This window comes from Cetorhinus maximus, unplaced genomic scaffold (assembly GCF_964194155.1).
Source record: "Cetorhinus maximus unplaced genomic scaffold, sCetMax3.hap1.1 HAP1_SCAFFOLD_138, whole genome shotgun sequence".
NCBI classification, from domain to species: Eukaryota; Metazoa; Chordata; class Chondrichthyes; order Lamniformes; family Cetorhinidae; genus Cetorhinus; species Cetorhinus maximus.
The window spans coordinates 484645-508504 of record NW_027596135.1 but is presented as its reverse complement, the minus strand read 5'-3'; the positions used below and the strand labels follow the sequence as shown (position 1 = coordinate 508504).

General features: G+C 51.6%; 2 protein-coding genes across 2 annotated transcripts; one reads left to right on the top strand and one right to left on the bottom strand.

Annotated features, from left to right (window-relative positions):
- The first annotated feature begins 3099 nt into the window (after nt 1–3099).
- Nucleotides 3100–12305, top strand: LOC144672883 (uncharacterized). The gene is made up of 7 exons (XM_078534885.1): nt 3100–3768; nt 4566–4682; nt 6167–6203; nt 6986–7053; nt 9257–9309; nt 10847–11721; nt 12279–12305. Exons 1-6 carry the CDS (start codon nt 3735–3737, stop codon nt 11156–11158), a joined length of 621 nt encoding a protein of 206 aa, XP_078391011.1. The 5' UTR covers nt 3100–3734; the 3' UTR covers nt 11159–11721; nt 12279–12305.
- Nucleotides 12306–16467: 4162 nt separating this feature from the next.
- Nucleotides 16468–23384, bottom strand: tsr2 (TSR2 ribosome maturation factor). Its single transcript, XM_078534899.1, has 5 exons — nt 23207–23384; nt 21399–21489; nt 19740–19831; nt 18737–18922; nt 16468–17718 (listed from the first exon to the last, which is right to left on the bottom strand). The coding sequence occupies exons 1-5, from the start codon at nt 23366–23368 to the stop codon at nt 17572–17574; spliced, it is 678 nt and encodes a 225-aa protein (XP_078391025.1). The 5' UTR covers nt 23369–23384; the 3' UTR covers nt 16468–17571.
- Nucleotides 23385–23860: the final 476 nt, after the last annotated feature.

Genomic DNA, 23860 nt, shown 5'->3' with positions numbered 1-23860 from the left:
TCGACAGAGGAGTCGAGGGTTATGGGGGGCGGAACATAAGAACTAGGAGCAGGAGTGGGCGATTCAGCTCCTCGAGCCTGTCCCACCATTCAATACGATCATGGCTGATCTCATTTTGGCCTCAACTCCAATTTCCCGCCCTCTCCCCATAACCTTTCAACCCGTTACTAATTAAAAATCTATCTATTTCCTCCTTAAATTTATTCAGCGTCCCGGCATCCACTGCACTCTGAGGTAGTGAATTCCACAGATTCACCACCCTTTGAGAAAAGTAATTCCTCCTCATCTCTAAATCTACCACCCCTTAGCCTAAAACTATGGCCTCTCGTTCTAGAATGCCCCACAAGGGGAAACATCCGCTCACGTCTACTTTGTCTATCCCCTTTAGCATCTTATATACCTCAATTAGATCTCCTCTCATCCTTCTAAACTCTAGCAAGTATAGGTCTAAACTGCTCAATCTCTCCTCATAAGACAAGCCCCGCATCTCTGGAATCAATCTAGTGAACCTCCTCTGAACCGCCTCCAATGGAACTACATCCTTCCTCAACGGGACCAAAACTGTGCACAGTACTCCAGGTGCAGTCTCGCCAATGCCTTGTACCGTTGCAACAACATTTCCCTATTTTTATACTCTATTCCTTTAGCAATAAATGCCAAAATTCCATTTGCCTTCCTTATTACCTGCTGTACCTGCATACTAGCTTTCAGAGATTCATGCATGAGGACACCCAGATCCCTCTGCACTGAAGCATTCTGAAGTTTCTCTCCAATTAAATAATAAGTTGCCTTTTTATTCTTCCGACCAAAATAGACAATCTCACACTTATCCACGTTAAACTCCATCTGCCAAATTTTGGCCCATTCACCTAACCTGTCCATATCCATTTGTAAATTTCTTATTTCTTCATTGCAACTTATTTTCCCACCTATTTTGGTATCATCTGCAAATTTAGCTATAGTACCTTCTATCCCTGGATCCAGGTCATTAATATAGATTGTAAATAGTTGGGGCCCAAGGACCGAACCCCGTGGCACCCCACTAGTCACAGCTTGCCATCCAGAAAAAGACCCATTTATCCCGAATCTCTGCTTTCTGTTGGTTAGCCAATCCTCTAACCACCCTAATATATTACCCCTAACTCCGTGCGATCTTATCTTGTGTATTAATCTTTTGTGCGGCACCTTATCAAAGGCCTTCTGAAAGTCCAGATATACTAAATCTACAGGATCCCCATGATCCACTTTGCTTGTCACATCTTCAAAGAACTCTAGCAAATTAGTCAAACACGATTTACTCTTCATAAAACCATGCTGGCTCTGATGGATTGCATTTTGACCTTCCAAATGCCCCATTACTACTTCCTTAATAATGGATTCTAACAATTTCCTAACGACAGACGTTAAACTAACTGGTCTATAGTTTCCTGCTTTCTGCCTCCACCCCACTTTTTGAATAAGGGCATTATATTCGCATTTTTCCAATCCACTGGAACCTTTCCAGAATCCAGGGAATTTTGGAATATTACAGCCAATGCATCCACTATCTCCACTGCCACTTCCTTTAAGACACTGGGCTGTTGGCCATCAGGTCCTGGGGACTTGTCACCCTTTAATCCCAATAGTTTGCTCAGTACTTTTGCTCTAGTGATGGTGATTGTTCTAAGTTCCTCCTTCTCTATACCCTCTGCACTACCTGTTACTATTGGGGTGGTACTAGTGTCCTCCACTGTGAAAACTGAGGCAAAATGTTAATTAAGCGTCTCTGCCATTTCTGGTCCTCCAAGGGACCAATATTCACTTTAGCTACTCTCTTTCCTTTTATATACTTGTAGAAGCTTTTGCTATCAGTGTTTACATTTTGCGCTAGTTTTCTTGCATAATTTACCTTTGCTCTTTTTATTATTTTTTTAGTAACTCTTTGTTGATCGTTAAAAATTTCCCAATCTTCCAGCCTGCCACTGACCTTTGCAATTTGGTATGCCTTAGTTTTTGCCTTTAAGTTATCTTTAACTCCCTTGCTTAGCCATGGATGCTTTTGCCCCCTCTTACCATCTTTCTTCCTCTTTGGAATATATTTTACTTGGGAGGAATTGAATATCTCCTTAAATATCTGCCACTGTTCATCAACTGTCCTACCTTGTAGTCTTCCTGCCCAGTCCACTAAGGCCAAATCTGCCCTCATGCCTGTGTAGTTACCTTTGTTTAACTCCAGAACACTAGGAACGGGCAGGAAAGTGTGGCTGAGGTTACAATCAGATCAGCCATGATCTTACTGAGTGACAGAAGCAGGCTCGATGGGCTGAATGGCCTACACCAGCTCCGAATTCTTGTGTCCTTATGGTTCGACTGATTCTTTTTTGTAAAAAACATAATTCACGGTGGGATGTGGATATTGCTGCCAAGGCTGCTGATTATTGCCCATCCCCTACCGTTGCCCTATCCTGTGTGCATCCCCAACCCCACCCCACCCACCGCAAAAAGTGCCAGCCTGGATGATGGGCCAAAGCGGGAGCGTCTTAACGCCGAGGTGAGGCTGCCCTGTGCGCACGAGTGGAATTGAGGTCGCTTCGAAAAATGCCTCGGCGAACCCGACCGACTGCATTTTGGTCGTGGCCCCAATTCGAGGCACCGGAAGTTTCTACGAGGAAAGACTTTGAGCCTTTTCACCTTTTCTAACCAGCGGGCGGAGCAAAGCTACCAGCTGAGGTTTCCTGTCACCCCAGTGGCATCATTCACACTGCAAACTGTTCTCATTTCTATCAATCCAGTTTACGCCTCACTTTTTCTTAAGCTTTGACTTACAGTCTCTCCAATTTCACCAGTAATTTGGAAGAAGGTCATTATTTTATTTGACGTTCCTGCTCCACCTTTTTTTTTCTGGCAATGTGTTGGGATCCACGGGGTTTGGGGGGTGGTGGGGGGTGGAATTGAAACGCGCAGGAAGCAGCAGGTGGTTTCACACCCTCCCTCCCACCTCGTGTCTCTCTTGTGGTCAAGCTGCACTTTTTGAAATGTAAACGGTTGCCTGTTCCTCTCCGACAGAGAGCGAGAGAGGGGCGTTGTCGACACGTGGGTGGGGAACAAGAGAAAGGCAGGCAGCAACAGAGAGCCAGAAGGGAGTCAGAGGGACAGAGACGCGCGCACTCAGAGATAGGGCGAGATGGAGAGGCGCACTAACAGATAAGAAGAGAAAGAAAGTAGGAAGACGGGAAGAGAGACGGAGGCACAGACTAAGAGGGAGGCAGAGACAGAAGGAGTGAGACAGAGAGAGGCAGGGAAAGGAGGGAGGGACGCAGTTAGACGTCGATAGAAAGGAGACTGCGGGAGGTAAAACCGGAGTTTGGACAGGTACATGTAGAAAGGAGGGCACATGGGTGTATATGAAGAGGGACAGGTACAGCAGGGCATTTATAGAGTCAGGAGTGATATCGAGCCACACCTCCGCGCACTGTACTCAGAAAAGGTTGACCGTCTGCAGGAATGCTCAAAGGCTCCAGGAGGGCCAAAAATGCCTCTGAATTGAATAGGCAGAAGGGACAGTCTCTGTCATCTGGATGGAAGGGCCCTGTGTGAAATGGTGATCAGGGGCGCCAGTCCACGCCAGCCAAACATCAGCACCAGAAACCTGAGGTGGGGCTTCTCTGGACAGGACTGAAAACCGAGCCCACGTCCCTCGTCAACCGACTGGGGAGAGACGGAGACAGAGGCTGTTACGAGGGGAAGACCTGGAAATGGGTGGCACTCAGCATAACCAGAGTTGTAAAGGTAAGAGATGGAACCTGCTTTAACTCTTTGGGCGGAAAGGAGAAAAGTGGGCCCTACTAGGTGGTAGGGGTTGAGGGGTTTAGAAGGTGCTGTCGAAGGAGCCTGGGCAAGTGGCTGCAGTGCATCTTGTAGATGGTACACACTGCTGCCCCTGTGCGTCGGTGGTGGAGGGAGTGAATGTTTGTGGATGGGGTGCCGATCAAGCGGGGCTGCTTTGTCCTGGACGGTGTCGAGCTTCTTGAGTGTTGTGGGAGCCGCACTCATCCAGGCAAGTGGGGAGTATCCCATCACACTCCTGACTTGTGCCTTGTAGATGGTGGACAGGCTTTGGGGAGTCAGGAGGTGAGTTACTCATCGCAGGATTCCCAGCCTCTGAGCTGCTCTTGTCGCCACAACATTTATATGGCTGGTCCAGTTCCGTTTCTGGTCAATGGTAACCCACCTTAGGATGTTAACAGTGGGGGATTGAGTGATGGTAATGACATCGAAGATGGTCATTGCCTGGCACTTGTGTGGCATGAATGTAACTGAGTGGGAGTGGGACTCATAGGTGTGAATTCAGGGCAATATTTCAGACCAATCCATGACAAGACAAGTGGGCGTGGGGCCAAGCTAAGGAGATGTGAACAGGGAGCCGCAAGAGCAGGACATCTCTTTGGGAGGGGAATTGGTGGAGCGGAGACAAATATCCCTGTAAGGGGAAGAGAGGAAAAATGGCTGGGTCTTTGGGGTAGGTGTTAAGAAGTGACCACCTCTCCTGTGCCCGTTTAACTCTGTGAACTGTGTTGACCTGGCAGGATTACAGGATCTGTGCTGCAGTTCCCTGATGTGGACCATCTTTGGGGCCACAGGATTTCTCCTGTTCCTCTCTGTGACTTGTAACATTCTCTGCTGTGCTCGGAGCTACAGAAAAGGTAACATGTTTTGCCAGACAGCTTCTGCTATAGGTGGCTTTGGGGGACTTGAGGAGGGCTAGGTGTGGTTAGGTTGGTTTGGTCACAGGACGCGCAGGAGTGGCCCAGTCACTGGGGCTGAAATGCTTCCCACTCGCATCTAGATTGCCCAGTCACTCAATGTCCTGCTGGACAAACAGCGTGAGGCCTCCCGGTATCAGCTACGGCTCAGTGTGTCAAAGGGTAGTGGGGTCAATCCCCACCCAACGCACAAAATCCAGGCCGACTCTCCTATTGCAATACTGTCGGATGGTCAGGACTGAGGGAGCGCCGCACTGTCGGAGGGTCAGGACTGAGGGAGCGCTGCACTGTCGGATGGTCAGTACTGAGGGAGCGCAGCACTGTCGGAGGGTCAGTGCTGAGAGGGTGCCGCACTGTCAGAGGGTCAGTGCTGAGGGAGCGCTGCACTGTCGGAGGGTCAGTGCTGAGGGAGCGCCGCACTGTTGGAGGGTGAGTGCTGAGGTAGCGCCGCATTGTCGGAGGGTCAGTGCTGAGGGAGCGCCGCACTGTCGGAGGGTCAGTGCTGAGGGAGCGCCGCACTGGTGGAGGGTCAGTGCTGAGGGAGCGCCGCACTGGTGGAGGGTCAGTGCTGAGGGAGCGCCGCACTGGTGGAGGGTCAGTGCTGAGGTAGCGCTGCACTGTCGGAGGGTCAGTGCTGAGGGAGCGCCGCACTGTCGGAGGGTCAGTGCTGAGGGAGTGCCGCACTGTCAGAGGGTCAGTGCTGAGGGAGTGCCGCACTGTCAGAGGGTCAGTGCTGAGGGAGCGCCGCACTGTCGGAGGGTCAGTGCTGAGCGAGTGCCGCACTGTCAGAGGTGTGTACCAGAGTAAAAGGTGAATTTATCGTGCAGCTGCTTGCCTGACACAGTTAACCCTTACATAATGCAAGCATGTATCTGGAAACTCTTGCCTGTAACAGAATTTATGCCCAGGGCTTACCTCCGGGCTGCTCAACCGCTGCAAGTGTGGGCGGGCTCGGGAAATGCTGCAACCAATCCTTGGTGTGTCTGAAAAGTGGCCAGGTGGGGGGAGGGAAGGTGAGTAACCTGGGCTGCTGTTGCCTTGGAATTTGGCCTCTCTCCATGGCCGGGGTCAAACGCGGCGAGGGGGAGAGGCTGTGCCCTCTTGAGGTGAGGTGCCTCCAGAACTGAGCTTACCTCGCACCTGCTTGGTGGGGGGGGTCTGCAGTCAGCAACGCTTTGTACTGACAACCCACAAAGCCCACGGTGACCCCAGACACGTCCAGCGAGGGCGGACAGGGGACATGGAGCGATGGTTATTAAACACAACCTACAGGAGGCAAACAGGCAGAGTATGGGGAAGGTGGTGCGGGGGAGGGGGTGGTGCTTGGCAGGGGGCAGGGGCGGGTGGTGAAGCTGTAACCTAACTCACCCACCGTGCCACACCCACAGCCGACGATCAGTCAACAACATGTTTCTTTCTCCCAGGTCACTCCACAAAGTTCCTACCTCGCTTCCGGAGAAGGTAAGTTGAAAAATAATCAGTGCGCTCGCCGATCAATTTGCGGCATACGGATGCTGGTCACGGCTTAACACCCTGACCAGTTGCTGCAGCACCACCCCCCCACCCCCACGGGGCTGATTGTATAAGAGCTGATTCATGGCTGTAAGCGTTGTAGCTCCACATGTCTTCCGTTCACCCACAACCCTTTATATATAAGTATATATAATGTATTTATATTTTCTTCCACCAATAACCACGGCAGTCAAAAATCTCAGATTTAGGATTAGCAATCGATGAAGCATCGAGTGCCGTTTGGGGGAGGAGAGTTCCAAACTCCGGCCACCCTTTGTGTGTAGGAGTCTTTCCTCATTTCACTCCTGAAGGGTCTGCCTCTCCTTTTCAGACTCGGCCCCCTCGCCCCAGACTCACCCCCAGCCAGCGGGAAACGGTCCCCCTCTATCGGGCCTGTCAGTTCCCCTGAATATCTCCAAAACTTTGATCAGGTCGCCCCCCTGAGCTGTCTCCATTCCAGGGAACACAACCCGCGATTGTGTTTAATCTCTCCTCGTGATTTAACCCTTGGAGTCCAGGTAAATCCACACCGAACTCCCTCTGAGGTCTTCCTTAGGTGAGTGACAGGCGCATGAGATTTTCTCATCCAAAGTGTGCCCAATGCCTCTCTAAACAAATTGTCACTGAGGTACAGTATCTGTCTAGCTTTTGCGAGACTGACTGTGGTTTCTAGCTGACTCGCTGGCCGTCTTCAGCTGGTCAACCTGATGTTCTTATTCATTGTGCCTCAGTTTTAGTTTCAAGTCGAAAGAAGTGGAGGACAGCCCTGTTTATGGAAACATCAACTACATTTGCACAGGTAAGAAGCTCAGCTTCCTATTCACACCCATATTCTCACACCTCTATATTTAGATGCAGGTCTATTGGCCCCAAGCACCACTGATATCCCACCTATACTGACAGCATCATTCATTCAATTCGAGAAATGTGCACTGATCTAACTTTTCCTGGGCAAAGTCACAGCAGATTTATGTGTATAATGAAACAGGCACAAAACACATAGATACACACACTCTGTCTCTCTCTCTCACGCACACTGTCTCTGATGTATACACACACTCTCATACATACACACACACACTCTCTCACATACACACACTCTCTCACACACACTCACACACACACTCTCTCACATACACACACTCTCTCTCACACACACACACACTCACACACACACTCTCACATACACACACTCATATACACACACTCTCACACACACACCCTCATACACACACACACACACACACACACACACTCACACACACACTCTCACATACACACACTCATATACACACACTCACACACACACACTCTCATACACACACTCTCTCACACACTCTCACACACACTCTCACATACACACACTCACTCTCTCTCACACACACACAGTCTCTCACACACACTCACATTCGCACTCTAACACACACTCTCACATACATACTCTCTCATACATATACACGTACACTCTCACAAATATTTGCACATGCGCGCATACACACACAGATGCACACGTGCACACATATAGGCACACACATAGACACAGTCACATGCACACTTGCACACACAGCCACACATCTCAGCACACAAGTGCACATACATGCACACACACTCACTTGCACACACAGCCACACATCTCAGCACACACACATACATGCACACGCACACACACAGCCACTCACACACTCTCAAACACATTCGTCCACACAAACACATTCGCCCACACACAACACACGCACATGTGCATGCACATACAGTCACTCTGACACATACACACAGTCACTCTCTCGCACACACACACACAGTTTCACAAACATTTGCACATGTATGCACACACACACACATATACTCGCACACATAGACACAGGCATGTGCACACTTGCACATACAGCCACATATCTCAGCACAGAAACACACACACACACTCACTCACTTACACACACACACAGCCACACACAGGCTCTCAAACACATTCACTCACACACACTCTTAAACACACATTAACACACACACACACAGAGTCACACACACAAACACACTGTCACACACACCCACAGTCACTCACACACATTCTCAAAAACACTTACCCCCAGTCACTCGCACACACATCCCCAGTCACTCTCTCACACACACATCCCCACTCTCTCACACACCCCAGTCACTCGCTCACACACACACACAACCTCACAGTCTCACACACACTCTCACAAACATTTGCACATGTGCGCATACACACACATACACAGATGCACATGTGCACACATAGAGGTACACACATAGACACAGTCACATGCACATTCGCACATCTCAGCACACAAACACACACGTGCACATACACAGACACACACACTCACTTGCACACACACACAGCCACACACTCTCAAACACATATTCACTCACACACACACACTCACCACAAACACACACGCATACGTGCGCACATACACACACACCCAGTCACACACACACACCCAGTCACTCACACGTGCGCATGCACACACATACACACACACTTGCATACGTGCACACACATACACATGCATTCTTACACACAGACGCACATCCCACCTCCCAGCGCACACGTGCACATACATGCACACACACACTCACTTGCACACACAGCTACACGCTCATACACATGCATACTCTCAAACACACATTCACTCACACACACGCATACACACTCACCACACAAACACATGCACGCACATACACATGTACACACACAAACACTCACTTGCACACACAGCCACATACACACAGACAGCCACACACTCACACACAAATGCGCACACAGACAGAACTCTCACCCAGGCTTCAATCTCCCAGCTTTCACATCGATTATTACACACCAATCCATTACTCTCCATACATTACCACACATCCATCACTCTGCATTCTCCTTCATTTTTAAGTCATCCTAATCCAGGTAACATCACGAGGTGATGTTCACAGCGAACACAACCCTTGACGTACTCATCAAAATTGACTCATTGTCTCTACAGGGATGGAGAGACAGAGCAACGGGCAGTCGGTGGAACCTGGAACAGGACTAAAGGTTGGTATTGAAGCCGAGTTGGATGCCGAAGGTTTCTTCCAGTTTTACCGCGCATTTCCGCGCAAAAACCGGAATGGGGAAGTCTGTCTTCTCGCCGCTCTTGGCGGGATCTTGCTGTGTGGGAGTGGGCTGCCTATTCACCTACATAAGCCAGGTCATTGTGCTTCAGGGTGCAGTGCTCCAAATATCTCCTGAGAGAGAGAGAGAGAGGGAGAGAGAGACAGAGGGGGAGAGAGAGACGCGATGGGGTTCTCTGCAAACACCCGGCCCAAGACCTTTCTCTACCTGAAAGGATGCGTGCAAAATTCTGCGGGTTACGTTTCATGATAGAAAAATGTAAAGTTCTGCTGCACCTGATTGGAACAGGAAACTGGGGTTTTATTTCTTTTTTATTTGCGAATTCAGGAGCGGCCGCCAAATTCTCCACCTAACTCACTGTTGGAAAATGATCTCCCCGAGGCCAGCTTAAAATGTGGGGCAGAGGGATTCACCCCCGGTTTCTCATTTCTTTCGACCTGGTGGGATTGAGGGTTTGGGTGTCTGTGAGTTTGCCTGGAGTCTGCGTTTTACTGCCCTCCTGGTGGCTCACAGGGTCTCTCACCCTGCCGAGCTTCCTGTCCCTGACCTACATTACATTCTGCACTTGCACAGTGTGAATGCAGCGGCAGCCAGCGAGGGAGGCAGGCCTGTGGTCACGTTCACTGTGCCTAACAATGCACAGAGTGCACAATCCAGGTTTCACACGTCAGGTTGGCCGAGACAGGCGTACCCGGTTCTAGGATCTTCCAGCGTCCACTGTTGGCCTGTATGTCTGTCGTCCACTGCTGTAAGAGTTCAGATGGGTACGGGTCCAAGCCTGACTTTGTGGGGGAAATGTTGCCAGCGTAGAGGGAGCTTTACTCTGTATCTAACCCCGTACTGTACCTGTCCTGGGAGTGTTTGATGGGGACGGTGTAGAGGGAGCTTTACTCTGTACCTAACCCCATGCTGTACCTGTCCTGGGTGTGTTTGATGGGGACAGTGTAGAGGGAGCTTTACTCTGTATCTAACCCCGTGTTGTACCTGTCCTGGGAGTGTTTGATGGAGGACGGTGTAGAGGGAGCTTTACTCTGTATCTAACCCCGTGCTGTACCTGTCCTGGGAGTGTTTGATGGGGACGGTGTAGAGGGAGCTTTACTCTGTATCTAACCCCGTGCTGTACCTGTCATGGGAGTGTTTGATGGGGACGGTGTAGAGGGAGCTTTACTCTGTATCTAACCCCGTGCTGTACCTGTCCTGGGAGTGTTTGATGGGGACGGTGTAGAGGGAGCTTTACTCTGTATCTAACCCCGTGCTGTACCTGTCCTGGGAGTATTTGATGGGGACAGTGTAGAGGGAGCTTTACTCTGTATCTAACCCCGTGCTGTACCTGTCCTGGGAGTGTTTGATGGGGACAGTGTAGAGGGAGCTATATGCCTGTATATCTTGGACTGTGTCAGTATTTACAGGGGGTCCCCGGGGAGTCTGTCACAATCTCTCACACTCTCGCTTCCCGCAGGCTATCACTCCACGGCAAATCTGTTACGCCAAGCTCGAGCTCCCTGCCTCCCGTGACCACCGAGGCAGGAAGTTGACCAAGACGCAATATACCGAGACCCTGAACATGTTGAAGAAAAGCAGGATGGACAGAAAGGGCCAGCAGGGGGCCTCGAAGATCCAGGCTGACAGCTCCCTGAGCAGGACTCTGCCCCAATTCCAGGCCAGTCAGGACCTGGAGCACTCCGAACTTTACGCCTCAGTCTGCCTGGGCAAGCGAGAGGGCAAGGGCCGGAGTGAGGAGTACGCGAACAAGGAAAGCCTTAAAATCTAACGAGACAAATCCCTCGCGACGCTGCATCATGGGCTTGTATTTACTTCATCCACAATCTCGCGCCAAAATTCAAATCTTTCGAATCAATAATTCTTTACTGATGGAGTAAATGACCCCGTGTGCTGGTGGATAGTCCAAAAGTGGAATCTTGCCCCTTGAGAATCAAGAACGGTTCCAGAACAAAGAGGTCCAATAACTGCTCTGGACACAGAGTACTCCCAGACAACTGAGGGAGTCAAACATTCAGGACCAAATCTAGTCCAGGCTTTGCTCATTCACACATATTATTTGAGGGGATTATTTGAGCAGGTACAAATCTCAACATCCTAGGTCAGAGGAGATAAAGTTCATCAGAAATCGTGATACATTCTTCATTCTTTCCTGCTGTCTCTCCCTTTCCAATTTCCAAGACCAAATTCTCAGCTCTATTATCCTTTAAGCACCTTCACCGGCAGCCAAAATTGAATGACTTGGTGAACAGATATTCACAGAAGGTCTCTGGGTGTGGGCGTTAACAGGGGACCCCTGGAAGTGTCAGCATTTGCAGTGGCTATCCCGGGAGTGTGTCAGTATTTACAGGGGGGTCCCCGGGGAGTGTGTCAGTATTTACAGGGGGTCCCCGGGGAGTGTGTCAGTATTTACAGGCTGTCCCTGGGGAGTGTGTCAGTATTTACAGGGGGTCCCCGGGGAGTGTGTCAGTATTTACAGGGGGGGTCTCCGGGGAGTGTGTCAGTATTTACAGGGGGTCCCCGGGGAGTGTGTCAGTATTTACAGGGGGTCCCCGGGGAGAGTGTCAGTATTTACAGGGGGTTCCCGGGGAGTGTGTCAGTATTTACAGGGGGTCCCTGGGGAGTGTGTCAGTATTTACAGGGGGGGTCCCCGGGGAGTGTGTCAGTATTTACAGGGGGGTCCCCGGGGAGTGTGTCAGTATTTACAGGGGGGAGTCCCCGGGGAGTGTGTCAGTATTTACAGGGGGTCCACGGGGAGTGTGTCAGTATTTACAGGGGGGGTCCCCGGGGAGTGTGTCAGTATTTACAGGGAGGGTCCCCGGGGAGTGTGTCAGTATTTACAGGGGGTCCCCGGGGGAGTGTGTCATTATTTACAGGGGGTCCCCGGGGAGTGTGTCGGTATTTACAGGGGGTCCCCGGGGAGTGTGTCAGTATTTACAGGAGGGATCCCCGGGGAGTGTGTCAGTATTTACAGGGGGTCCCCGGGGAGTGTGTCAGTATTTACAGGGGGGTCCCCGGGGAGTGTGTCAGTATTTACAGGGGGTGCCCGGGGAGTGTGTCAGTATTTACAGGAGGGATCCCCGGGGAGTGTGTCAGTATTTACAGGGGGTCCCTGGGGAATGTATTTACACACCTATGTTAGGCACTGTGTAGTCGCTGTTCACCTCACTGAAATAATGCAATCATGGACTGAGATCAATCGTCTGTGACATTGCATTCTACGTAGGTAGATCCACTGATCTTATAACACTACACGCAGTGAGTACTCCAGAGCAAACTTTAAAAGTGGTCCATTTTCTTCCTGGAACAGCTTGGACGTTGCGGGTCAAAGTATGACTTAAAAGAGCTTTTTTAAAAAAAATCAAAAGAAAATGGTAAAACGTGCAGTTTGCAAGAGCGACAAAAGATACATGATGAATCGTAGGCTGATACGACACAGAAGGAGACCGTTCAGCCCATCCTGCCTATGCCGACTCATTGAAAGAGTTATCTAATTGGTCCCCCTTTTCCTAATGGCTGCTCAAATTTTTCCCCTTCGAATATTTCTCCAATTCCCCCCTTTTGAACGTTCCTATTGAATCTGCTTCCGCCGCCCTTTCAGGCAGCGCCTTCCAGATCACAACAACTCGCTGGGTCAAAAACATTCTCCTCATCTCCCCCCCTCTGGATCTTTTACCGATTCTCTTCAATCTGTGTCCCCCCCACCTCTGGTTACCGACCCTCCTGCCACTGGAAACACTTTCTCCTCATTTACTCGATCCAAACCCCCTCGTGATTCTGAACGCCTCGATTCAATCTCCCACTTAACCTTCTCTGCTCTAAGGGAGAACAATCCCAGCTTCTCCAAACACTCCACATGAACTGAAGTCTCTCATCCCTGGAACCGTTCTAATAAATCTCCTCATTGCGAATACAGTACCGAGACATTGCTGCACATCGCTCGGGATGAGACATTAAACTGAGATCGCTATCTGCTCTTTCAGGTGGACTTGAAAGATTCCACTGCCACTACTGGAGGAGGTGAGGGTGGGGGTTGGTGGACTAATAATCCTCCCTCATCATCACGAACAGATCAACTACTCGTTCATCTCACAACTGTTTGTGGGAGCTTGCTGTGTGCAAATTGACTGCTGCACTCTCTACATTTAGACAATGACTGTATTCCAAAAGAATGTCAAGTGTGCAGTTTTGGTCTCCTTATTTAAAGAAGGATGCAAATGTGTTGGGAGACGGTTCAGAGGAGGTTTACTAGATTGATACCTGGAATGAGCGGCTTGTCTGATGAGGAAAGGTTAGACAGACTGGAGGTTAGAAGAGTGAGGGGGGGGTGACTTGATTGAAGTGTACAAGATCCTGAACGGCCTTGACAAGGTGGACGTGGAAAGGATCTTTCCTCTTGTGGGTGAGTCCAGAACAAGGGGGCACTGTTTTAAAATTACGGGTTGCGCTTTCAGGACAGGGATGAGGAGAAGTCTTTTTCTCTCAGAGGGTTGTGTGACTTTGGACCTCTCTGCCTCAGAAGGCAGTGGAGGCGGGGTCGCTGAATATTTTTAAGGCGGAGGTAGATAGATTCTTGTTAGGCAATATAGACAGATTTTTGATCAACAAGAGAGTCAAGGGTTATGGGGGACAGGAAAGTGGAGTTCAGATCACAATCAGATCAGCCATGATTGTATCGAATGGGGGGAGCAGGCTCGATGGACCGAATGGCCTACTCCTGCTTCTTATGTTGTCACTTGCTGACATTTAACTAGTAACTGCAGTCAGATAAAAGGACTTTGATATACTTTCCAGTGTCTCCAGCTGTCCCAAAAACTCTTCACAGCCAAGTAAATACTTCTTTTTTCGAAGTGTGGTCACTGTTGTAGTGCAGGAAATGCAGCAGCCAATTTGTACACAGCAAGCTCCCACAAACAGCAATGCGGTATTGGCCCAGATGGCTCGCTTTAGCTATGCTTGAGGGATAAATATTGGGTTTCAATCTACCGCATCTCTCATTAAGGCAAGGACAAAAAAACCTGAGAAAATACTTATTGTTGTTCCAAAGTGATTTTTTTTGTTGTAAAAATAGCAGCAGGCCATATGTCCGTTAGACACTGACCTCCTTCATCTGGAACCCAGGTCCACAGGCTAATGGGGGGATCTTTCCAATGGTTATAAAAAGTCTCTGGGAGGAGAACCTGTAGCAGCCATGTCACTGTCCCACATGGGCTCACACAATCTAGGGGGAACTTTACTCTGTAACTAACCCCGTACTGTACCGGACCTGGGAGTGTTTGATGGGGACGGTGTAGAGGGAGCTTTACTCTGTATCTAACCCCGTGCTGTACCTGTCCTGGGAGTGTTTGACGGGGACAGTGTAGAGGGAACTTTACTCTGTATCTAACCCCGGGCTGTACCGGACCTGGGAGTGTTTGATGGGGACGGTGTAGAGGGAGCTTTACTCTGTATCTAACCCTGTGCTGTACCTGTCCTGGGAGTGTTTGATGGGGACAGTGTAGAGGGAGCTTTACTCTCTATCTAACCCCATACTGTACCTGTCCTGGGAGTGTTTGATGGGGACAGTATAGAGGGAGCTTTACTCTGTATCTAACCCCGTGCTGCACCTGTCCTGGGAGTGTTTGATGGGGACGGTGTAGAGGGAGCTTTACTCTGTATCTAACCCCGTGCTGTACCTGTCCTGGGAGTGTTTGATGGGGACGGTGTAGAGGGAGCTTTACTCTGTATCTAACCCCGTGCTGTACCTGTCCTGGGAGTGTTTGATGGGGACAGTGCTTACTTTGTATTTGATAGCGGGTGCCTGAAGTGGATGAACACTGGGCTGCCTCAATTGAATGTATGTATAGTTCACATGAAAGGATTGTGGTTAGTTGAAGATTTAAGTCACATTTCTGATAATGAATGTACATGTTTGCACTTGGTAGCTCTGTGGGGCCAGTAATCTCATCGTGTAATATCATGCTTCCATTTTCCAATGTGCAAGAATTGAATTTTTAATAAAACATCAGTAAAATGAGCTCAAAATTAATTATTTATGGAATTAACACCACCTCATCACCTGACCCCTAATTTGATCCGATATCACTGGGGGACAGGGAGCCAGGAGGGGTCCAGTCTCGGTCGTGGCCCTGAGCAGAGTTGAAACTACAACATTTGCGAGGTTTTCCCTCACCGAATCTCGTAGTTCCGATTTCACTGATCTCTTTGCAACTGGATTAACATCGATTCCAATATAACTCATCTTCGGATCCGGTTTTTTTTCCAGACGAGAGTCATATCGGACTCGAAACATTAACTCCGTTTCTCACTCCGCACGTGCTGCCAGGCCGGCTGAAGATTTTCCAGAACTTTCTGTTTTTATTTCAGATTTCCAGGACCCGCAGTATTTTGCTTTTATTCTTTCACAGTCGGTTTGTTCTGCAGGTGGGGTTTGGGGGGGGATAGCAGTTACACTTCCTTGGAAACCTGCTCAACTCCAACGCCATCACGTGTGTTTAGGCAGGATTATTACCGGAGACAGGGAAACATTTGAAGGGTGCCACATTCCAGCGCTATTCCCCTTCAAAGGCGGAATCCCGACACAGACACTAAATTAGAAAGTGGTCCTGATGGTGCGGCTTACACCTCCATAAGAGTCCCTCGCATTCTTGACGGAGAGGCAGCTCCTGGAAAAGGATCCTCGCAAGCCCCTCTTGGATGCAGTGGTAATGTCACTGGACTAGTAATCCGGACCCCCCCACCCCGCCACCCCCAGGCTAATGCTCTGGGGACACGGCCGCTGGTGGAATTTAAATTCAGTTAATTAAATCTGGAATTGGAAGCCAGTCTCAGTGATGGTGACTGTGAGACTATCATCGATTATCGTAGAAACCCCATCTGGGTCACGAATGTCCTGTAGGGAAGGAAATCTGCCGTCCTTACCCAGTCTGGCCTACACGTGACTCCAGACCCACAGCAATGTATTTGACTCTTAACTGCCCCTCTGAAATGGCCCAAGCCAGACACAGTTCAGGGGGCAATTAGGGACGGGCATTTTCCCCACAAAAGAATTTTTTTAAAAAAAGGACAACGTTTACAAAGTTGAAAAATAGAACCGGCTTCAGTTTTTATTTTAAATATGCATCTTAACCAACTAGAAACCCAAGCAGGTCACTACTAATTATGGTGCTGTTGCCCTTACTGCTCAACTCTCGGTCGATTGAAGAGGTAGACTCACAACGTTGGCCGCGCTGGAGGGGTAACTGGATAGGCTGGGATTGTTTTCTCTGGAACACGGGAGGCTGAGAGGAGATTTAATTGCGTGGTAATTGAGGCAGAAAACACTTGGGGGTGCACTCGAGGTGCTGGAAGCCACCGAGTTACCGGCCAAGAGCAGGAAAGTGGGATTAAACTGGAAAGCTCTTTCATCCAACGGCACAGACACGATGGCCCGAATGGCCTCCTCCTGTGCTGCCAATGATCCGTTTCTATTATCGCACCACCACTGGCCAGAGCCCACAGCTGCACCGTTACAGGCAACTGTTGACATGTTTTCATACGCTTGCAGTTCCAAGTTGCTCCAACAAAAAGCTGGCGCAGATGTGATGGGCCGAATGGTCGAGTCTCAGGAGTGAGATTTGAACCCACTAGCCTGGGGCAGAAACGCAAGTTCTACCCACTGGGCCACAGCTGACAAGGGGCAAGTACAGGGCAAATAGCAACACCACCACCCCCCCCGCTCCCCCAAACAAGCGTCAATTGAGCTCTGACTGACCCTGCCCAGCAATTGCTTGGGTCAATTAAGCTGTGCTCCTTAAAGGGACAGGCTGGGTTCAAACATAATTCCACTACAGCAACAATACAATAACCCCGTGTGCGTTTAACAGTGTAGCTCTCTGGCAGGATCAGACAGCAGCAAGCCACCCATGTTCCTGTAAGCGAAGAGAGTATGGGTTGAAGTAGAGAGCAGGAGTGTCAGTATTTGGAACAGACTAGACAGGCCCGAGGAAGCTGACGTGGGGCATTTTCTCCACGGGAGGCCGTGCCTTGCCAATACGTCCTCCTCGGTTTATCCCTTTGTTATCCAGGCCTCATCCGTCCAATTCCCCCCACCTCCGAGAAGCTGCTGGGTGGCGGCGGTTCCTGTACCACCAGCGCAGGAGGGTGGGGGTGGGGGGTAAAACAGTTATCTGTTCTCTGAAGTCACTACTTCTTTTTCCGCCGCACGACCGTCCAGCCGTCTTGCAGGTCCCCCTCCGCCGCCTCCTCCTCCTGGCTCGCCGCGCTGCTGGGGCCTGGCTGCTGCCGGGGGCTCGGCTCACCATCCAGAACGTGGGCGTCGCAGTCCATGGCCTGGTGACAAAGAGGGAAGCGGTGGAAAGGGGGGGGTTGGTCACTTTGAGGTGGGAAGCCTGTTGGAAGGGGACACAGAGCCAAACTCCCTGGACGGGGACCAGGATCGGGAAAGTCTGGCACTTATGCGTCGTCGCCTCTCCCTCCCTCCCTTCCTCCACCACGTCCGGCAGTCCAGGAGCCAAGGGCAGTTTAAGCACCCCTTACCCTCCCAGCAGAGCCTGCCAGGTGATACGTGGGCCCGTCCTGCCCTGTGTGAGGCTCGACACCATCCCAGGTACGATCGTTTTGGGGGCTGGAACCTAGGGATGGAGTGTCACGTACTGAGTAACGCACATTGGGCAGGGCATTTACCCCGAGCCACCGTGGGGCAGCTGCGTCTCTGCCGCTTCCCCCACTCCTCCATTCATCCCCCACCACCCACCCAATCCCAACCACCCACCACACCACCCATCACCCACCAACCCCCACCACCCACCCAACCCCCACCACCCACCCAACCCTCACCACCCACCCAACCCCCACCACCCACCCAAACCCCACCACCCACCCAACCCCCACCACCCACCCAACCCTCACCACCCACCCAACCCCCACCACCCACCCAACCCTCACCACCCACCCAACCCTCACCACCCACCCAACCCTCACCACCCACCCAAACCCCACCACCCACCCAAACCCCACCACCCACCCAACCCTCACCACCCACCCAAACCCCACCACCCACCCATCCCTCACCACCCACCCATCCCTCACCACCCACCCATCCCTCACCACCCACCCATCCCTCACCACCCACCCAACCCTCACCACCCACCCAACCCCCACCACCCACCCATCCCTCACCACCCACCCAACCCCAACCACCCACCCAACCCCAACCACCCACCCAACACCAACCACCCACCCAACACCAACCACCCACCCAACCCCCTTCAGTTAACATTTCGATCAGCCGAGCGGAATAGATGTCGTCAAAAAGTTTCTTGGTTAAAAGAAGCTGCCTTATACATACTTCTGTTTCGTCATCCTTCTCCTCCTCCTCGTCGTCCTCACTGTCCTCATCGCCCGGGCTCTCCCCTCGCACCGCATTCACCTTCACGCTGCCCTTCCTCTGCGCCAGCTCTCGGATGCGACCCCTGACCTCTGCTTCCTGACCCCTCTGACACAGGCCAAAGAAGGTCCAGATCTGCAGTGCCACCTGAGGTGGGGGGGGAGAGGGGAAGAGGACCGCACAGGGAAGGTTAGGGAATTTGAGATGGGACCCAGGCACACGTTGAGACTGTCTTCAAATATCGTTGTGGGGAGGAGGTGGGGGGGTTCCACCGCAGCTGGAATTGTTCTCCTCAGAGCTGGGAAGGTTAAGGGGAGATTTAATCGAGGTGTTTTGTTAGGTTCTCCCTACCTGTTTCCAGTGGAAGGAGGGTCGACGACGAGAGGGACACAGAAGTAGTGAGACCACAACTGGACTACTGAGTGCAGTTTTGAGGGTGGCAGGTGCTGTCAGCTGCGGGCAGCACGCCATCGGATTTTGCCCTTGCAATCTCTCCCCTTGAGGTCACCACGCTCAAGCCAAGGGGCCGCGGATGACGCTTCACGCGGCGGCATGGCTGACGGTAACCCCGGTGGGACTTGGCCTGCAGAGGCTGCCCTGGCCCGAGTTTCCAGGGGTTACCCGGGCAGCCGCCACGGGAGGCGGCGCAAGATACCGGCCGCGGTTGAGCACGAGGAGGAGGCGGCGGCAAACCAGGGGAAAGAAAATGGCGAACCTGAAGAGGAGGATTTCGAAACCGAACGGTTTGCTGGACCGGGAACCGATGTAGATCAGCGAGCACGGGGCTGGGGAAAGGGTGGGCGTTCGCAAGTCGGGCAGCAGAGTTTCGGGGTGGGGAGTGACTGTCTTTTCAAAGGTTCGTTTACACCCACTGCCCTCAGAGAGCCGGGATTCTACCGAACGAGCGGAGCCAGCTTGGGTCACCGAGACACAGGAGGGGGAATGTCGGGGACCGGACGCTTACCTCGGATAAGCTGCCGTCTTCTACAACAGTGTCAAATTCATTGTATATCATATCAGCCATGAGCTCCTCCACCTCGTCGCTGTCCAGGTCAACTGTAGTGTGAGGAATACATGTGAAAAAAGAGCGTTAAGTAACCTGGACAACATTTAGGCTTGGGCTGACAAGTGGCAAGTAACATTCGCGCTACACAAGTGCCAGGCAATGACCATCTCCAACAAGACAGAATCTGACCGCCCCATGGCGTTTAATAGCATTACCATCGCTGAATCTCCCACTATCAACATCCTGGGGGTGATGGAATACTCTCCACTTGCCTGGATGAGTGCAGCTCCAACAACACTCAAGAAGCTCGACACCATCCAGGGCAAAGCAGCCCTGCTTGATTGCCACCCCATCCACAAACATTCACACCCTCCACCACCGACGCACAGGGGCAGCAGTGTGTGTACCATCTACGAGATGCACTGCAGCAACTCACCAAGGCTCCTTAGGCAGCACCTTCTGAACCTGTGACCTCTACCATCTAAAAAGACAAGGGAAGCAGACACGTGGGAACATCACCACCTGCAAGTTCCCCTCTGAGTCACTCACCATCCTGACCTGGAAATATAATCGGCCGTTCCTTCACTGTCGCTGGGTCAAAATCCTGAAACTCCCTCCCTAACAGCACTCCTCCAGTACCTACACCACACGGACTGCAGTGGCTCAAGAAGGCTGCTCACCACCACCTTCCCAAGGGGCAATTAGGGATGGGCAATAAATGACGGTCTAGCTTTGTTGCTGGCAAAACGGGCGATAAGTTGGTGAACTGCCAATGTCTCGTGTGGAGAAGGTGCTCCTATACTCTAGCCAGGAGCTGCATTGAGTCGGGGAGAGTGAGGGAGACACACACTTCAGGAACATGGCTCCACAGTGCCACCTGGTGACCAGAGATGACAACTACACTGTGACAGTTGACTTGGCAAAATTCCAGGTCAAGTACAGACACTGCAATTTACAGGGAACATAAGCCGGAAGTGAATACACTATGCAAGATCGTCAGTAATATTCTAATAGTGTCACAAGGCTGCAGGGTAGAATTTAATCTTCAGTTTTAAGCCTGTCCAGATTTCTATCTTACACATTCATTTCCCCACATTTATAATAGAAGTTATCTAAGTAAACATCACACCGTAACTCCCAACCTCCCATTAACAGTGCAGTGCCCCCACTGGGAGGACAATGTCATTACAGGAACAGGAGCAGGCCATTCAGCCCTCGAGCCTGTTACAAAGGAACAGGAGAAGACCATTGAGCCCCCTCGAGCCTGTGGCACAGGAAGGAGGTCCTTTAGTTCCCCTGAGCCTATTACACAGCAACAGGAGGAGGCCACCCCTCCCGGAGCTTGTTACACAGAAACAGGAGGAAGCCAATGAGCCCCCTCGAGCCTGTGACACAGGGAGGCGGCCATTTAGTTCGCTCGGGCCTATTACACAGAAACAGGAAGAGGTCATTCATCTGGACTCCACATGTTACAACCTTATAGTATAAAATAGGACACTGGAATTGTGGACAGGAGGTCTGTTTGGGAGCAAGATTGTAACTACCTTAATAATAATTAGCTATATGGTAGTTTCTCAGTGGGAGAGTTTTACTCTCTGACACAGTGGCATGACTCACCATTGTCGGAGAAATACTGTGCCACAGCGCTAACCATCCAATCTGCTTTCTGCTGGCTGTAAGCTCCACCAAATCCATTCTCCACAGCTACCTGTAATTCAGCCACAAAAGCAACAGGTCAGTCTCCAAGCCAGGGGGCAGTTCGCCTTCCCTGCACTCCAGAAGGTGCCGACCCCCAGGCCGGTGGGGGAGGGTGGGGGGGGAACAGGGAGGAAGGGGGTGGTGCATGTAAGCTTCGCAGAAACTACAGAACAGTGTTCAACCTTTTATGTCAAGGTGCTGAACCAGAGGTGAGTCACAACCTGGCCTGATCCTCTCCTCAACTGTCAACCAGACATACACTCAGTGCTCCTACGGAGACACACAAAATGATTGCAGGCAACAAGTCCCCTGCATAAAGCGGGAGCGTTTACTCAATGAGGGTGTGCTGCATTGCTGGAGAGAGTTTGGACGCATTATTACTCCAAAGGCGCCTGATCACAAGGATGTTAAATTACCACAGCATTATTGAAAGGACACGAACATGCTTGCATTCAGGCTGTCCCACACCATTCTACAAGCCAAGAAGTGTTTTTGAAGTACAGATCATGGCAGTCAGTTTCAGCACAGCAAGCTGCCAAAGACAATGTTATAAAGAGCAGATCGCTTGTTTTTAATGGTGTTGTTTGAGAGGTAAATATTAGGCCAGGGCAGCCAGCACGCCCTGCTCTTCTGCCAACAGCAGAGGTTGGATCTTTTAGGTCCACCTAAGAGGACAGGCAAGGCCGCGTTTAACTCTCTGAAGGACAGCAACCCCGACAGTGCGGCGCTCCCTCAGTACTGACCCTCAGACAGTGCGGCGCTCCCTCAGCACTGGCCTTCTGACAGCGCAGCGCTCCCTCAGTACTGACCCTCCGACAGTGCGGGGCTCCCTCAGCACTGACCCTCCGACAGTGCGGCACTCCCTCAGCACTGGCCTTCTGACAGCGCGGCGCTCCCTCAGCACTGACCCTCAGACAGCGCGGCGCTCCCTCAGCACTGGCCTTCTGACAGCGCGGCGCTCCCTCAGCACTGACCCTCCGACAGTGCGGCGCTCCCTCAGCACTGACCCTCCGACAGCGCGGCGCTCCCTCAGCACTGACCCTCCGACAGCGCAGTGCTCCCTCAGCACTGACCCTCCGACAGTGCGGCGCTCCCTCAGCGCTGACCCTCCGACAGCGCGGCGCTCCCTCAGTACTGGCCCTCTGACAGTGCAGCGCTCCCTCAGTGCTGGCCCTCCGACAGTGCGGAGCTCCCTCAGCACTGATCCTCCGACAGCGCGGTGCGTCGGCTGGTATTACTGGCTCAGACAGTCTGACATGGGGTCAGGGCAAGAATGCTGTTGACTGAGCCACGGCTCACACACAGAGAGTGAGGGGTTCAGCTGGGAAAATGAGGAGGTGGCCCTGAGGGGCGGGTTGTGACTCACAATGTCCGCCATGAACCAAAAGCATCCAAAAAAAAATTCTCTCATTTTTTGGGATCTTGCAGTGCAGCCAGAGGGTCCCAGGTACCCCAAGGGGCAAAATTCAAACCACTAGCCAATAAGCATCACTCAGTGGCGTCACTTCCGTGTAAATGAGGGGTGCTGCTGTCACTTCCGGTAGGCCGCCCCTCTGGCGTCATTTCCTATTGAGCTCGCCGCCCGCACTGGTGCTGCCGCCATCTTGTTTCACTGCTGATTTTTCTCCACAACTCGCGGCTCCGGCTCGATCCTTTTTCGGCCGCGGCCGCCCTTCCACTCCCCTTGAAGCCTCGGTCGCTAACCCTTTTCGTTCTTTTTTTTTTACCTGTAAGGCGGGCCAGGCCTCCAGGGCGCTTCTGACGCCGTCCTGAAACAGCAGTCGGGCCCCCTCCTTCAGTGCCGCCATGGCAGCCGGTCGGGAAGAGGGAGAGCGGGCAAGATGAGCCCTCTGAGCATGCGCGGTAACGGAGGGCCGGTTTCGGAGCATGCGCCGATACCGCCAACTCCCTGCAGCGGAGGGAGGGGGGGGGGAATGCGTGAGGAGCACCGAGCATGCGCGGTAGCGGCGGCCTAATGACCTTATCGCGCCTGCGCGTTTACCTGACTCTTCCAGGACGCGCTGCCGCCCTCTAGCATCCAGGAGGAGGAACTGCAGCGCAGGTTCCTCCTCTCACCAAACTTGCCCCCAATCTTAACTAGTGTCACCCCTGGAGGCCAGGCCTCATCTTTGGCCAGGTCTTCAAGATTCTTCGGTTGCCAGCAGCAGTTTGCTTGCGCCATCCTTTATGTATAAGCCCCCGATGATGAAGAATCACTGAATGACACAAAACAGGAGGAGGCTATTCAGTCCATTGAGCATTTGCTTGCCCTTTGCTGTCCAAATTTGCCTTGTCTTCATCAATAGCCGCTGTAATTTTTTTTTCTCTTCAGTTTTCAAATCCCTCCGTGTGGCCTCACCCTCTCCCTACCTCAGATCTCT

Bases quoted from the DNA above. Each gene is read 5' to 3' on its own strand.
- tsr2 (XM_078534899.1), bottom strand. From the start codon at position 23,368: ATGCTCCGAAACCGGCCCTCCGTTACCGCGCATGCTCAGAGGGCTCAT. The intron at 21,490-23,206 runs GTAAAAAAAAAA...GCTGAATTACAG, and splicing joins AGGCCTGGCCCGCCTTACAG to GTAGCTGTGGAGAATGGATT. The intron at 18,923-19,739 runs GTAAGCGTCCGG...CCCCCACCTCAG, and splicing joins AAGACGGCAGCTTATCCGAG to GTGGCACTGCAGATCTGGAC.
- LOC144672883 (XM_078534885.1), top strand. From the start codon at position 3,735: ATGGGTGGCACTCAGCATAACCAGAGTTGTAAAG. The intron at 3,769-4,565 runs GTAAGAGATGGA...TTGACCTGGCAG, and splicing joins GCATAACCAGAGTTGTAAAG to GATTACAGGATCTGTGCTGC. The intron at 9,310-10,846 runs GTTGGTATTGAA...CGCTTCCCGCAG, and splicing joins AACCTGGAACAGGACTAAAG to GCTATCACTCCACGGCAAAT.